The 17496-nt window shown below is 41.8% G+C and overlaps 1 protein-coding gene across 1 annotated transcript in view; it reads right to left on the bottom strand.

The window, feature by feature from the left end:
* The window catches only part of CHIC2 (cysteine-rich hydrophobic domain 2), a 56657-nt gene extending 41773 nt beyond the window's left edge, over positions 1-14884 (bottom strand). Inside the window, exon 1 of the mRNA XM_006868061.1 lies at positions 14431-14884. Within this exon, the coding sequence (XP_006868123.1) occupies positions 14431-14549 (119 nt within the window). The 5' untranslated portion in view covers positions 14550-14884. The remainder of the gene's footprint in view (positions 1-14430) is intronic.
* Between the last annotated feature and the right edge of the window lie 2612 nt (positions 14885-17496).

The raw sequence follows: 17496 nt of genomic DNA, 5'->3' as shown, positions 1-17496 counted from the left end.
ATGAAACAAGCTATATGAATGGTTGAATGTGAAGCTGATGATGTGCCCTGTAAACTTTCACTCAATGCAAAATAAAAACATTTAATTTAAAAAAAAAAAAAAAAGTAAAGACATGTTATCCTCAAAACACAATCAACTCAAGCATAATCGAACTTTATTTACTCTAGTCAAACACCAAACCTGTTCCATGGACTCAATTCATTCTCATGGGCTTAAGGAGAAAATATTTTTAAGAGAACTTACGAGAAATTTTCAGCTCATATTATATATAAGATGTAAAAAGTACTATCTCCCCTCAAATCCAATGAACAGATTATTGTCAAACACCACCCATCCTTTAAATTAATTGCTTTACAAAGGTCTTTGTTTCCAAAATCAATGATCCTATGAGAAATCCCTTCTCCACTTCTGCCCCATGTTGTTCTCTTAAATACTAACTGCCATTAGCAGCAGAACTGGAAGTACAGGTATGTCATCAGGATAGTCTCCAACCCATTCTTTGACCTCACCCTTCACCAGCCAAAAACAAACAACCCAAAACAACTGGGGAATCAGATGACAAAAGTAATTACTGCTGTTTTTTTCCATACCTCGGAGGAAAAGTTACGAAATTTTCTGGCAAAGTCCTGGTGTGGTACTGTGAGTTAATACACTGGACTGCAAAGTCAGTTTAAACCACAAGGTCGGCGGTTCAAGCTCACCAGTGGCTCCTCAGAAACTCTATACAGGGTCGCTATGGGTCGAAACTGACTCAACAGCACTTAACAACAAGCCTAGCCTAGGCAACTATCCTGTCTCATCTAGACTGCTGCAATCGCCTCCTAATTACCCTCCTCATTTCCACTCCAGTACCTCAACAGTCCTTTCTGACTCCCACTTAGCTCTCCACCCTCATTCCAACGCACTGCTGTTGTTGTTAAGTGTGGAGTCCGTGCTGGCCCACAGCAACCCTATACAGGGTTTCCAAGGAGCAGCTGGTGAACTTGAACTGCCAACCTTACAAACAGTTTTGCAGTCTGAAGCATTAACCTAACCTACAGTGCCACACCAGGACTCCAAGGCACTGGTAGTGGCTATGTGCCATGGAGTTGGTCCTGACTCATATAGCGAACCCTGTACAGGGTTTCCGAGGCTGTAAATCTTTACAGGAGCACAAAGCCTCATCTTTCTCCTATGGAACTACTGGTAGTTTAGAACTGCTGTCCCTGAGGTTAGCAGCCCGATTCCTAACCACTACCTATGCTCTGGTAGCGTAGCGGTTACAAATCGGGCTGTAAACCTCAGGGTCAGCAGTTCTAAACTACCAGCTATTCTGCAGAAGAAAGATGAGGCTTTCAGCTCCCGTAAAGATTTACAGCCTCGGAAACCCTGTACAGGGTTGCTATGAGTCGGAACCAACTCCATAGCACATAACAACAACATTTGTTTGAAGTTTGCTGTTATTGCTGGTGTGAGGTGATATCTCCTTGTTGTTTTGATTTGCATCTCTCTAATGGCTAGTGATAAAGGAGCTCTGGTAGCATAGTGGTTAGGAATCGGGCTGTGAACCTCAAGGTCAGCAGTTCAAAACTACCAGCTGTTCCGCAGGAGAAAGATGAGGCTTTCTGCTTCCGTAAAGATTTACAACCTCGGTAACCCTGTACAGGGTCGCTATGAGCTGGAACCGACTCCATGGCACATAGCCACCACCACCAGTGCCTTTGAGTCCTGGTGTGGCACTGTGGGTTAGGTTAATGCATCAGACTGCAAAGCCATTTGAAATGCAAGGTAGGCAGTTCAAGCTCACCAGCTACTCCTCGGAAACCCTGTACAGGGTTGCTATGGGTCCGCACCAAGGCACTAGAACCCATTATTTGTGTTTTACTGGCTGTGTGGATCCCAACGAACTATGGGCACCATTGCAAAGAATGGGAATTCCAGAACACTTTGCTGCACACAAGAGGAACTTGTACTTAGACCAAGAGGCCGTTGTTTAAACAAGGGGCTACCAAATGGTTTTAAATCAGGAAAGGCATGTGTACTTATTCAATCCATATACTAAGCAAATAGCCTGAAAAGCTGGACAAAATATTCAATCCATATACTAAGCAAATAGCCTGAAAAGCTGGACAAAATATATGAAGAACACAGCATCAAGATTGGAGGAAGGCACATTAAAAATCAGCCATATGCAACTGACACAAATTTGTTAGCTAAAAGCAAAGAGAACTTGAAGTACTTATTGAAGATGAAGGACTACAGCCTTCAGTATGGATTACATCTCAATGTAAAGAAAACAAAAATCCTTGCAACTGACCAAAAGAAAAAAAAAAAATCATGATAGAGAAATGACTGAAGTTGTCAAGAACTTCATTTTACTTGGATTCACAATCAATATTCGTGAAAGCAGCAGTCAAAAAACCAAACTTCGTATTACATTGGGAAGAGTCCTGGTATGGCACTGTGGGTTAATGCACTGGAGTTTGAACCCACTAGCCGCTCTTCAGAAACCCTAAATAGGTTAGCTATGGGTCGGAACCAACTTGACCATACTTAACAACAATTACATTGGGAAAATCTGTTGAAAATACCTCACATTGAGGACTAAAGTGCACCTGATCTAAGCCATGGTATTTTCAATCACCTCATACGTATGTGAAAGCTGAACAATGAATGAAGAAGACCAGAGAAGAATTTATGCATCTGAGTTGTGGCAGTGGAGAAGACCATTGAAAATACCACGAAGAACAAAGAAATTTGTGTTGGAAAAAGTAAAACCAGAATGTCCCTTAGAAGCAAGAATGGCAAAACTCCATCACATGTACTTTGGGCATGTTATCAGGAGGGACCAGTCCCTGGGAAAGGACTTGGTCAATAGAGGGCCAGTAAAAAAGAAGAACACCCCCAACGAGATGGATTGACACAGGGGCTGCAACAATGGGCTCACACAATTGTGAGAATGGCCCAGCTCATTGAGCACAGGGTCTCTCTGAGGGCACTTAACAAAAACAACAACATAGCCCCTTTGTTTACTATATTCATAATACTGAATATAGATAATACTGAAGTAATCTTTCTATTCCTCAAGCAAACCAAGTTCATTTTGGCTTAAGAGTCTTGGCACTTGCTGCTTTCCAAAGCTGGAGTGCTCTTCACAACTCTCTCATCACTTAGAGATACCTTCTCAGAGTTTCTCGCTCATTATATTATTTTCCATCATTACACCCGATTAGTCTCTTTCACAGCAATTTTTTCAGACATAATTTGTCTATTAGCTGTAATCTCCATGAGGGCAAGGACAATCATATTTGTATACCTGTACTTTACACACATTTTTGCATGCTGCACAAAACCCCTTGTGTACTATTTTCACAAGTAAGCAATACCAGTATTATTCTACATGTTGCTGACTTCAATTTTCTTTTATCTGGTCAATGGATTTAATGTTGAACCTTTATCTTGGTGCCTGTTGATGCCGAGGTTTGGTTCCCATCAGGAGACCCTCATCAGCCTATCCTCCAGTTTCTAAAGCCCAGCAGGATTCCTTCCCACTTCCGGAAACCACTCTCTCCAGTGCAGGAAGAAATCACTTTTTCTGAAGCAGCCCTCACCAGATAGGTCACCCAGGCAGGTGAGGCTGACACGGCACAGCCACACACACAATCTATCCCACTCTCCGCTGGCCAGCCACCCTGCTCAGGCCATTTCAACCTCCTGCCTACACAAACTTTGAGAGGTGGACATGACAGGCACAGGCAGAGGGGTTGCATAGCCCTCATCAAGATATGGTGGGTCTGACCTGCAGCCCCATGAGACCAGAGCAGTGCGTACTGCACCCATAGCACCCTGCAGCCTGGCTTCATGTGGAACCAGAGCTGAGGGATGTGGGCACTGTGAGTGTGGGGAGACCAGTTCAGGGTCCAGAACTGGCTCAGTTTCACTGTTTACTATGAGATTCCCGGAGCACTACTAAACTCAATCCATGACTTCTTAACCCAAAGATGATCAAAAGTAGCATTTCAAACTAGTCAATGAGATAGAAATTCACTTCAAAATGTCTCAAGACATATGCAGTGTACACATGGCTGTGCTCTGCCTGAGGTGCTTACAGAATGTCATTATTTCCACCCGTTTATATGTGTGCACGTTATTGACATGGGCAAAAGTAACACAGGGTGTTGTTGCAAAAAACACACTGCCTCAATCACAACTGTGTATACCCAGGGCCTCAAGTAATACCTGACATAAAATGTGAATTTAATAAATATTTGTTAAATTGTTTACCAAGAAGCCTCAGTAAGACCTCAGATAATCAAGGATTAAGCAAAAAATAATTTAAGCAAACAAAATAAATATCTTAAAACACAAGTACTAAATGGTTTAAATGGAAAATTTATCTATATATTACTACAATAAACAAAAAAAAGGAAAAAATGCAAATATTAAATTCAAGCAAGCACCTAATTCATCACTCAAAACCAAATTATTTTACTTTACTAATTCTATTAAACACTGGCTATTTCAAACATGTAAAATTCAAAAGAATATGTCATTTAGAGAAGGTTCGTAAGCCCCAACATGACAATAACATTTGCTTTTGATCAAACAAAGTTGCTCTGGAACAGTAGTACAGAGGTTAAAGAACTCAAATGCTAATCAAAAGGTCAGTGGCTCAAACGCACAAGTTACTTCACAGGAGAAAGATGTGATCATCTGCTTCTGTAAAAGTGTACAGCTCTGAACTCCCTATGGACACCTACATGGCCCTACGGAGTCACTATGAGTCAAAATGGTCAGCAATGAGAACGATTAAATGACTCCTTTAACAAATCAGACAGCCGCCCTGGTAGTCCAGCGGTTAAGTGTGCAGATGCTGACTGAAAGGAAGGGTGGTGGGTGGGCAAATACGGTGGTCAGCACCAATAAAGAACACAGCCTCAGAAATCCTGTAGGCAGCTCTACTCTATCATGTAGGGTCACTATGAGCTGGAACTGACTCAAGGGCAACAGGTTTGTTGTTCTGGGAGATTTTAGTCAACCAGACAAAATTGATTTATGCTCACAATCTTTTTTTTAAAACAGGAAAGCATATATAACATTTTAGAGTCATTTACAACAAAAGGGCAATTATTAATCAAAAATGTACATGAAGTATTGAATAAGCATCAAAAGACATTTTAAAAATCACTGTTTACTGACAGCTAAGATATAAAACCTCAGAAACCCTATACTGGGATGCTGTGAGACTTTCGGCTCAACAGCGCTTAACAACACTATGTGTTCACAACCAGCAGTTGCTGCCAAGTCAATTCCAACTTAGGACAACTGCATGTATATCAGAATAGAAGTGTGCTCCACAGGGTTTTTAATGGCTACATTTTCAAAGCTCAATCACCAAGCCTTTCTTCCAAGGTGCCTCCCTCTTGGGAGAACTCAAACCTCCAATCTTTTAGTTCTAGGTCATTACTTACGTTTATTTCTGATTCTCCTACCTGAGGTAAATATTATCGCCTGTTGTAGGTACAAAAATGGAAGTTTAAAAAGGTTTGTCTATGGCTACAGTTAGGAGTCCAGAGCTCTGGTAGCGTAGGGGTTATGAATCGGGCTGCGAACCTTAAGGTCAGTGGTTCGAAACTACCAGCCGCTCCGCGGGAGAAAGATGAGGCTTTCTACTCCCGTAAGGATTTACACCCTCGGAAACCCTGTACAGGGTCGCTATGGGTCAGCTCCGACTCGAAGGCACTTAACAACAACAACAAAAGGGAAAATCTGAGAATTGGAACCAATTTGCTTGACTTCCAAGACAGTCTTCTCTTAATATATTATCCATTACTTTCCAAATGTGCCACTTTACTCTTATTGAAAATGAAAATCCTATACCCTTTTCTTTAAGATTCTGGTTGGGATGGCTGGGGTAAGAACCTAAAATCTGTATTTTGATCTAGTGCCCTTAGTGATTCTCATAATTAGACAAGTATAGAAATGTTACATTGAGATTAATCTAAACTCCATAAATACTGGCAATATTGACAGAAGATATGATTTTATAAATGGATTCTGAAACAAATTATGAAAATGTCACAAAAACATCCTGCCTAGAAGACAGTAGTTAAGGATAAGATACTAGTAAGGATACCCCCAATAAAATGGATTGGCCCAGTGGCATCATCAATGGGCTCAAATGTAGCAATGATTGTGAGGTTGGCCCAGGATCCACAGTATTTCGTTCTGTTGTGCATAGTGTCACTATGAGTCACTACTGACTCGATGGCACCTAACAACAACAACAACAAGGATACTCGAGAGCATTTATTGCAACATATTATATTTAAAGTTTAATTTTATTTAGAATGAAATCTTGCATAACTTTATAATGAATTAGAAGCTAAATCAAATATACAGAAATTGAAGATTCTTTTTTGAGGATATTGTTTTCTCCTGTAACTAATGCACACATTATAAGGCTTTTCCAAACCACACAACCCCTCCGCTTGCTAGGTTCCCATGCATAATGTGCATGTTATATGCACGAGAATGTTCTTATGTGGGTCCCTTGTAAAATGTGGTTGCTTCCGTTAAGTATCATAGAGTCAGTTCTGATTCAGTGACCCTGTATAGGGTTTCTGAGGAGGTAGTTGTAAAATGCCAATGAGTCAACACCGATTCATAGCGACACTGTATAAGGTTTCTGAGGAGGTTGTTGGTCTAATATCCTGGGTTTTGTTAACATGTTGGAAATCTAAACACAAATTGGAATTCAAGAGCAGCTCTCAAATTAAGAAATCATTTTTCTTTTGAGCATTATTATTTAGTATAGTAACAGTAATAGCAATAACAACATATAGTAACAGTATTTGATTAATTATTTATCATCATAGTAATTAAATATAATCTACATTTTACCACTTAAAAGTTCCTGGTACTCCATTTAGTTAGTCACATAACTCTTTAAAAATTAGTTTCACAATCTCTTGATAGGCAGGATCCAACACTGAATTACCTGGGCTTAAATGGTGAATTTCACATTCAAATTTGGTAAAACTTTAAAACTAAGTTCACTATCTTCTCATTTTTTTCAAGAAAGTTTACTTAGTCGAAGCATTTTCTCATATCATCAAAGATATGCTTTAGTGCTGTATTCTGAATCAAATAAATTTCCTTTCAGCTGATAAGGAGTAACAAATTTCTGGTCTCTGGGGAAAATATTTGAATTAGAAAATTTCCTCAGTTGTCAAATTTTGTTTAAAAAAAAAATCTTGTGAATGTGATTCTGCAAGATTTTTCTTTCTAAATAGTTCCCCTTTGTTAGGAAATGCAGAAAGGGAGAAAATAGTGATTTCTTTGGCAATTCTGGCTAGCTCCAAAGATCTATATGCAATGACTTCATTTATTTGGAGACGATTTCAAACCCGTAATTTTTTAGATACTATATTTAGTACAAAAATGAAGACAAACATGCAGTCTTGTGGACAAATATCAATAAGGTCTTCAGAACCTTCAGAACTATAATCTTTTTAAGTGCAGTGTGCCGAGTCAGTGCAAGATGGTGAGCAAGATGGCGGCGCTTGAAGAAAAGTCTCTCAATTTCCATCTACTAGAAGAACAATCAGAATGACTCCCTGCTACCAAGACCTAGCAGACCAGAGCACGGAGAATAGAAGCAGGTGGCGATCCTGGAACCTTGCGCACAGGACAGGCCAGAGAGGTGGACCGAGGACTTACCCGTAGAGAGAGCTAATCCAGGGCAACGCAGACAAGACCCCGAGCAGGCCACGGGCTGGCGTGGCTGCGCCACCATCTTGATCCTTAGCGAGCCGCTGATGATGCAGCAGCAGCACGTGCAGGATGCGGCTGAAGACTGACGACAAGAGGGTGCAATTGTCCCTTGTCCCCATGCCCTCCTGTTAGACTGGTTGGGGCCAGTCCCCACCTTCACCAGCCCAGTGCCAGTGGCCCCGTCTCCTGTGCGTCCTCAGCTCTGCCTGTGGTCATGAGCTGTGCATAACGCCACCGCTGCTGAAGGCGTCTGAACACGCCCTGCACTACGTCCCACAAGCAGTAAACTACCTACCACAGAGACCAGGAGCAAGCAGTGAGTGCCTGAGACCACACCAATACACAATCATCAACTGTGCTCATAAAGAGGACACCAGTGTCTTGGAGAAAACAGATCATTTAAGCTTACACAGAAAAAAAAGATAGTGTGTCAAACAAGTGACCAAACTGCAGAGATGGAAAATAAAACACCAGAAACAGTACTGGAACTACCTGTTAAGAAATTTAAAGAATGTTAATTAGGAAACTTCAACAGATTGAAATATTGAGAAAACTGCAGATGAAATCTAAGAAAACAGACTATGGAAAAACTCAGGAAACACACAAGATCATTGAAAAACTGGGAACTATATAAAAATAGCTATTAGAAACCAGAAGATTAGCACTAAAACTTCAGAAATAGATAACAAACTGAAAGAGCAAAGAAATAGAATTGAATCAATGGAAAGCTGAATTACTGAGCTTGAAGGAAAGTCTCTCAATTTTCATCTACTAGAGGAACAATCAGAAGAACAAAAAAATCTAAAGAAAGCCTAAGATTTACGTGGGGCACTACCAAGAGGAATAATTTACATGTGGTAGAAATTCTAGAACATGAAGAGACCTAAAAAGCCATACAGAATTCTTGTCCATTGTTGGAAGAAAACTTCCCTAACACCATGAAAGGTAGCTATTCAAGAAGTTGGAAGAATTGCAACCAGGCTAGACCCTAATCAAAAACACCAAGACATATTATAATCAGACTTTTTCAAAACCAAAGACAAGGAAAAAATCCTGAGAGGAGTTCAAGAGAAATGAAAAGGAGAATGAGTAAGACTTAAGTTCTGATTTCTGAGCAGAAATATGCAGGCAAGAAGCCAACAAATGACATACATGTAACTCTGAAAGAAATAAACTGCCAACCAAGAATCATAACCAGCAAAACCGTCCAACAAATAGGACAGCAAATTAAGTCACTTTCAGACAAACAGAAATTAAAAGTTTGTAAAAATCACACCAACCTTACAAAAAATACAAAAGGGAGTTCTCTGAACAGAGAACCAACAACAGACAACAAACTGTGACTAACATACATGGCAATGTGACCCAGATAAACCCAGATGCAGCAGTACACAAAGTAAAACAGACCTAAAGATAGAAAATAGAAAACTAGAGTTACAGTTGCAACAACAGTATCAAAAACACTACCATACAGTAAAAAGAGGGAACAGTGGGGTTACAGAACTTCCAAATGAAGAGGAAATCAAACAGATTTCAAAATAAATAAATAAAAACTAGACCAAACCTTACTCCTAGCTCTAGCCAACCCTTACCCCTAACACTTACCCTTTGTTGTAAGTGCTGTCAAGTAGGATATAACTCTTAGTGACCCTGTGTAGGGTTTCTAAGGAGAAGCTTGTGGATTTGAACCACCAACCTTGTGGTTAGCAGTCCAAGTGCTTATCCTACAGTGCCACACCAGGACCCCAACAATAAACGAAATCCTAGGGGTTCTGGTGTGGTGCCCTAGGATAAGCCCTGGACCTCACGGTCGGTTTGAATTGCAAAGTTGGAGGTTCAAACTCAGTTACTCCCCGGAAACACAATATAGGGTTGCTATGAGTTGGAACTGACTGGATGGCACTTAGCAACAGGCCTAGCCTGGAGTCCTGGTGTGGCATCATAGGATAAGCAGTGGACCACAGGGTCAGTTTGAAGCTCAAGATCAGAGCAACTGATAAGCTCCCTGGAAACACTCTGCAGTCAGAACAGAGTCGACAGCACTAAACAACAACAGGTCTAGCCTAGACCTAGCCATAGTGCCAACCCTAACCCTCACTCCTCACTCCTACCTACCCATCACCCCCCAAAACTTATGTTGTTAAAGCAATATACCTTGTATTATGCTGAGAGGCATAAAGGAGGTGGGAAAGAAAAAATTTTTTCAACTGATACCTGTCACTTGGCCAGACGATGTTCAGATGTCTATTGCAACCAAAGCATCAAGTAGCAGTCTTGAGAAACTAATGGATTTCAACACAGACAAAACACTTAGGTGTTCTTGTGAGAGCTCCTTTGCAAAGATCATATTGTATACCCCAAGAAAGTTTCCAACGTTTTACATTTCAAGTCATACTGCTCCTTTTTTTCCTATTCCCCACAGCATATGTGAAAGGAAGACAACTAAACGCAGCCGTTGATAAAAATTGGTGCTGTAGGATGAGGTACTATTTGTGGAAATTATAACAAGACTATCCTTAGGAAAGAACACACCATTTGTTGTTGGTGGTATTAAGTGCTGTCGAGTCAGTTCCAACTCATAGCAACCCCTATATAGGAAAAGCAAGCGACGGGTGGGATTGAATCATAACTTTATGGCTAGCAGTTCTGTGCTTATCCTACAGCACCACAGAAGGACACCCAGAGGTTATCAAAAATTATTCCTGGTATAGCATAGGACTGATTTGAGGGTCAGTATGAAATATCTGTATTTTTTAAAAACACATTAAAGTAGACTTTGTTTTGGCAAACTAGACTTTATTTTGGCATCCTCATATCCTAAAAATCTAGACCTATTATAGAAATTGGAGTCCTGGTGTGGCGCTACAGGATAAGCACTGGACCACCAAGTAAGTTTGAATCACAAGGTCGATGGTTCAAACTCACCAGCCACTCCTCAGAAACCCTATGCAGGTTTCCTATGAGTTGGAACCGTCTCAGTGGCACTTAACAACACTACAGAAATTAGAAGATAATTCACTTTCTCACGTTACAATGATATCCCAAACATGTTATATAAGAACACAGCAAATTCTAAAATAAAGTAATAGTACTACAATATGATACACTAAAACATTCAGCTGGAAAGACCTACTCAAAAATGACAACTATGAAAAGCACACAAAGATGCAGATGGATTGGTATCTTTCCAAACATATCTGAGGGAAACATTAATGGCTCTGTAGGTTAAGCACTGGGCTACAAACCATAAAGTTGACTGTGCAAGCCCACCAGCCTCTCCGAAAGAGAAGGATGAGGTTTTCGGATTCTACAAAGATGTACAGCATAGGAAACCCTATACAGGACAAAGATGTAGTCTCAGCTGTCCTATACAGGGTCACTTAATAAAAAGTAGATCTGAATTATAGATCATTCCATTTACACTTTAGTTTACTTTCATTCAAATAGTGAGGGATGCTCTGCTCTATAAAAAAGGGGAGGGGAAGGGAGGGCAGGGACAGTGATAAGATTAGGCAGTCTTACAATAATTGTTTTAACAACTGTTCCCCTCTACATTTAAAGACAAGAAAAATTGAAAGTGACTAACAGTTATAGCAGCACATAAGCACCAATTTCAAAATTCTTTACAGATGCTAAATGGGTTACCCATTGACATTGCAAACTTGTGAATTATGCATGATAGAGACATGTATTTAAAAAGCTTATACTACTACTACAATCGTGTATCTATGTTATCACAAAACAAGCTTCAGTTTTCAATTAGTAAGATCCTCATTAAGTATTGCCAACAGACTTCATATCCTAAGTTCATAAGGCCCAATGGTGGACTTGAAAATGTCAGTCCTGGTTTCTTCATACTGTGCTTTACACCTATGTTTCTCAAAGTCAAAAACTGTATCTGGGAAGGATGATAATTAATAAAGAATAGCCCAAAAAAACAGTCATGACAAAGCCTGTGGAGAAGGGTTCTACTCTGACACACAAAGGGTTACCATGAATGGACTTAACGTCAACTGGCTTTGTTGTTATTTTAACATTTACTGAGCTCCAGAACACATATTGTGATAAATTCTTTGCATGTACTATCTCATTTAATCTTTAATAATCTTAAAAGTTAGAGGCTGTAACTACCCCCATTTTAAATGAAAAGGTACAAATAATTTACCCAAGAGTGGCAAAGGTTACACTTGAATCCAGAGCATAAAACCAAGGTAACTAGAGTTGAGAAATAATTGAGGGAGATCATAAGAATATTAACTCCAATGCAGAAAGGCATACTCTGCTTACTCTTGTGGTTGCTAAGTGCCATCAAGGCGCTTCCAACTCATAGCAACCATCCATAGTGTTTTCGAGCAGGGGCTGGTGGGCTTGAACCAACAACCTTACAGTTAGCAGTCCAGTGCTTATCCTACAGTGCCACACCAAAACTCCACACTGCTTACTAGTGACAGATATTTCTTTTCCTGACACAGTAGAATGGTTTTCAACCCTTGCTCACATTAGAACCACCTGTGGGATTTTGGTTTTTCATTTTCTTTTGTTTTTAGAAATAGCAGTGCCTGGACGCCTCTTCTCAATGTGCCTAATGGCTCAGTGGGTTAAGCACTAGACAGTTAACTGCAAGGTTGGCAGTTTACACTCACCAACCACTGCTCTAGAGAAAGATGAAACTCTTTGCTCCTATGCAGATTTACAGTCTCAGAAATCTTCTGTAGGGTCTCTATGCGTTGGAATCAACTGCATAGCAGTGGATGGGTGGGACCCCTCCTCTCTCAGATATCTAGTCCTCACCTGGCTGGGATTGTGTACTAGCAAGTACTGATTTCCCAAAGTTCCCCAGGTGATTCTAACAGGCAGCTAAAATTGAGAACCATTAATAATTCTCTCCCACTTCACTAATTTCTCCAAATACAATGCCATTTACTGATCACCTCTTTGGTTCTGAGCACTTCGCTAATTATTTTCCGTTTACCCACCAGAGTACTTGGTTTTTCTTCACCTTAAACAAAGGAAATACTGCAAATGTAACTGTACCCTTTTAAATAACAAAATGTTGCCAACTTTTCAGGTATAGGAGAGCAGGGGGAAAGTGTTAACACTGAAAGGTCTGAAAATCCCTTCTTTAAGCACTCATACTCCTGAGGTTTAAAACAATGCAGAAAGGTCAGAAGAGTCACACTAAAATGGAAATGACAGGTAAGGGCACTAAAAAAAGTTAACTTGCATATGTTAATGAAAGGCTTAGTATCCATAATGTTTGATTACATGTATTAAATTCAACTGATGGTGAGAGTTAAAACACTTATCAAGTATTGTGGAGATAAATCTTATTGTCGTGCCATGGTGCTGTGAATTACTGCAGTGTTTTGCCCTGTCAGTTACCTGAATATAAACTAACAGGTGATAAAGAAATCAAAGCAATGCATTAACATCCCCAAATATCAACATGGCTTTTAAAAAAAAAAGGCACAAGGATTTTGCTGATAGTCATATGAGCAGTCTTACTGTTTCCCAAAGTCAATTTCCAGCACATCCCACTCACTCTATATCAAAAATATAATGAAAGTGCTCCAGATCCTCTCCGACTTTCTGCCCCCCCCCTTTTTTTAACCTAAACAACAACAAAAAAAAAAGGTGGCACGTGGTAATGTCTGCCAAGTAGGGAAAGTTTGATCTGTGATCTGAACAAGAGTCCTAACTAACGTGAAAAGAGTAGGCACAACTCAAGCTGGACAAAACTCTGGGCTTCTCAGAGGAACATTACAAAACTTCCTGCTTCCGGACAACTCATAATTTGGGCCAAGTCTACGCATTCCTTTATTAGTCATGACCCTTCAGAAAACTTTTATGCTCTATTGTTTTGGAGATCACTGCACTTCTACACGCTGCTCCCCCCAGACTGACAGGAAAGCTTATCAAACCAAGAAGCCATCCTGCAGTTCAGGCCCCAGGAGGGACTCAATTTACAGAAGAGCCTCCAGAACCTGAGCAGAGTGTGACCACCACGTGGAGTTGTGTTTTTTTTTTTAAGTAGTTGTTTTGTTTTTGTTTTTTTTTTAAAAAATCAGTAGATGTTTCTACATAATTAATTATATGTTCATCATCTATATAGTGTATCATCAACAATTATAGGAACTGGGCATTCGATCCACAGAAACGAACTCTGAAGAAAGGGGTCTGTGTGAAAAACGTTCCTGATGGTCAATGACAAGTGAACCTCACTCCTGATTGTCACCGGGGTGGACATGGCCCGGATCCGGCCTCTGGAGCCGTATGTCACTAAGCTGAACAGGAGACAAGGCGAGAGCCACAGGGTAACTGATAAGAAAACAAGGGGGGAGGCACCTCCAGAATACGTGTGCCCTGCACCCAGAGGCAGCAGGGGAGCTGGTAGAGCAGACCCCAAAGAAAGCCCTTCGCTCCAGGGATCCTTCACACTGCCCAGGCCTATGGAGCCTGCCCAAAGGGGGTGTGGGGCAGGAAGGGCAGTCTGCCCCCCCTCCCCCCCCTTGAGAGACCGAAGCAGATGAAAATAAAGCAAGTTCTCACTTCCTGGTCCCCGTCTCTTCCCGAATGCAAGCAGACACTGGGGAGAAACTGGGCTCCCGAGGTGTAAGCGCGGCCCACCCTCGCCGTGCACCTCCCGTCCTCGCCCTCACCCTCCTCGGGCCTTACACGGTGACGTGACCGGAGCCGCGGACCACCACCGGGTCCGGAGAGTACTTGAGCAGCTGCTCCTCCAGGGCCCGCTCCTCGTCCTCCTCCTCCTCGTAGATCTCGTCGAAATCCGCCATCCTGCGCCTCCGAGGCCCCCTGCCCACAAGGGCCTGACTCCAGGAGCTGGGGCGGGGGTCCCGGCTGGCGCGGCGGCAGGGGCTGAACGGAGTTGCTGCCGCCGGCTCCGAGGCCGCTGAGTTTGCTATAGGTTGTCTCTAAGCTCGGCTACAGAGAAGATGAGGTTCCGGCTGCCGCCGCCATTACCATCAGCAATAACAACAACACAATGTCAACATCCGCCCTCCCCAGGCAGACACCTCCACCAGCACTACCGCCGCCGCAGCAGCAGGAGCAGCAACTCAGGGAACCACAGCAACAGCCTGAGCCACCCGCAGCGCGAGCAGCCGGCTACGGCATCGCGAGACTTTCCGGGAGTGCGACCGAGCGCGTGGGCGCAGGGCGGGCGCGCGCACGTGGCGACCTCGCGCGCTCCCAGGCCTCCTTCCTTCCTCCACTCCCACCGCCAAAGACGCCCCGGGCACGCGCCACTGGCCTCCAACCCTGGGTCGTGGGCGGGGAAGGGGCTGACTGCAAACTGGAAGCATGACCTTGTCTCCCAGGACATACAGTTCCTTAGAGTAATCTCTAGCCAAAACAAACAATGAAAAATAAAAGCCCTAGTTGGAATGAGAATTTATCTTGCCTATGATAGTCACTACAGCGAAGAGTCTAATCTCGATTTCATCAGATTTATTTAGTCTGTGAATCAGGGTCTCTACTCTCCCAGTTTGAAAGTCAAATTGACACATTGCAAAACTACAGGATTTTATAAAACATCTCCAAATTCTTATACCTCAAACCATTGTTCTTGTGTACCCCCTAGTTGGTTGATACTCATAGTGACCCCTTGCACACCAGAAAGAAAAAATGCCCAGTCCGGTGCCATCCTTACAATTATTATGTTTGAGCCCCTATTCCAATACATCTCCTTGGGAATCTTGTTCATTTTTGCTGACCATCCACGTTACCAAACATGATGATCTTCTCCAGGGACTGGTTCTTCCTTATAACATCAAAAGTATAAGAACCATGTCTCACCATCCTGACTTCTAAGGAGCATTCTAGCTGTGTTTCTTCCAACACAGATTTGTTTGTTCTCTTGGCAGTCCATGGCACTTTTAATATTCGTCTCCAACACCATAATTCAAATGCATCAGTTCTTCTATGATGTTCCTTACTCATTGTCCGTCTCTGACATGCATATGAGGACATTGAAAATAGGATGGTTTGGGCCAGGCTCACCTTAGTCCTCAAACTGTTTTTTTGTTGTTGTCGTTGTTAACTTTTTATTGTGAATTTAGTGAAAGTTTGCAGATATCATAATCACCTTTACATTCAACAAATTATACACTTTGTTTCATCTCATAGTGACTATATATAATTCCCTACCTGCAACAACTAGTGGTTACGAATCGGGCTGCGAACCTTAAGGTCAGCGGTTCGAAACTACCAGGTGCTCCGCGGGAGAAAGATGAGGCTTTCTACTCCCGTAAAGATTTACACCCTCGGAAACCCTATACAGGGTCGCTATGGGTCGGAACCGACTCGATGGCACATAACAACAACAACAACAACAAACCTGCAACAACAGTTATCCTATTTCCTGCCTGTGGTTCCCTATTTGCAGCTTATATTTCACAAATGAGCAAAGCAATTTTATGTACACATACAAAATTTAAAAATGTATATTCATTTAAATGTCCAAAGGGCACATTCCGCAAGTCAGTCTCCTGCCTGCAGACAAACAGCTTTACTTAGTCCATGAGCCTAGAGCCCGCAGCTGTTCTGTCTCTCCATGCCACCATCTCTGCTATCACTGATTTTCTAGCTAGCTATCTCATACTCCACTCATACTCTTCCTTCTTGATGGTATTGGGATCATCTGTTCCTGAAATGAAAGATTAACCACCACCAAGGAGCTCTGGTAGTGTAGTGATTACGCATTGGGCGCCAACCTCAAGGTCAGCAGTTCAAAACTACCAGGGGTTCCGTGGGAGAAAGATGAGGCTTTCTGCTCCTGTAAAAATGTATAGCCTTGGAAGCCCTGTGCAGGGTCACTATGAGTCAGAACCAACTCCACGGTAGTTAACAACAACGACAACAACCTCTTTTAGTTACACATCTTCTACAATTACAGCTGTGACTATCACAATACTAACAATTACTCATATTTAAATCATCAAATCTTATTGACATGTTTCCCCCATCCCCTTTCACCAGATCCATCTGGAAAAGAGGGAAACTATTTAGTGTCAATTCTACCTTACCTCCCTCATTCTGAAACTAAGTGTACTCATGAAAGCATGTAAGACAGCCACTTCATGCCTTTATGCCCCTCCTGAATTTTAAATAGTCAATGTCTAAATTGCCCATCCCTATCAACCCAGTACACTGAGGATACAACCTTGTCCCTTGCTATGAAGAATCCTTCCATTCTGGTTGGAATTTTGAGCAACTGCATCCATAAGCAAAAGTCCAGTTCATCAAATTGTAGCAATTTGCACTTGTTTACAGTATCAAACACCTTGATCTTCATCTGGTTTTATTCTGGTCAGCTAGCCATCCAGGCTAGGTCAAATTGGGCACTAGCTGCAAGTTTTGAGAGTTCCCACACACCTCCCTACACTTCAGACTAGCTGGCTGCTTCACTCTCAGCCCTAGTCCCCAGATTAAAGTCACTGTATGTCAATGGAACATAGTCAAACTTAGCCCATGTTTCCATTACTGCATTTTCCCCACGTCCATTCACAAGTAGACCCAGGTGGTGGCCAGCAAACATAGACTTCCCAAGGATTCCTTTAAGTTTCAGTCCTAGAAGGGGGTTTCTCTGATGGACTGACTTTTCTTGCCTTGATGCCTCCAAAGCAAACAGCTTGTTTGTAATTCAAACAAACAATCCTTTTTTTTTTTTTTCTGCAAATCTTTCTTTCAGTAAGAAAATTCTGTTTTCCTAACAGTTCTGGG

This window comes from Chrysochloris asiatica, unplaced genomic scaffold (genome assembly GCF_000296735.1).
Source record: "Chrysochloris asiatica unplaced genomic scaffold, ChrAsi1.0 scaffold00115, whole genome shotgun sequence".
In the NCBI taxonomy this organism is placed as follows: Eukaryota; Metazoa; Chordata; class Mammalia; order Afrosoricida; family Chrysochloridae; genus Chrysochloris; species Chrysochloris asiatica.
Note: the sequence above shows the minus strand (reverse complement) of the source record. Positions and strands in the feature narration are given on the sequence as shown.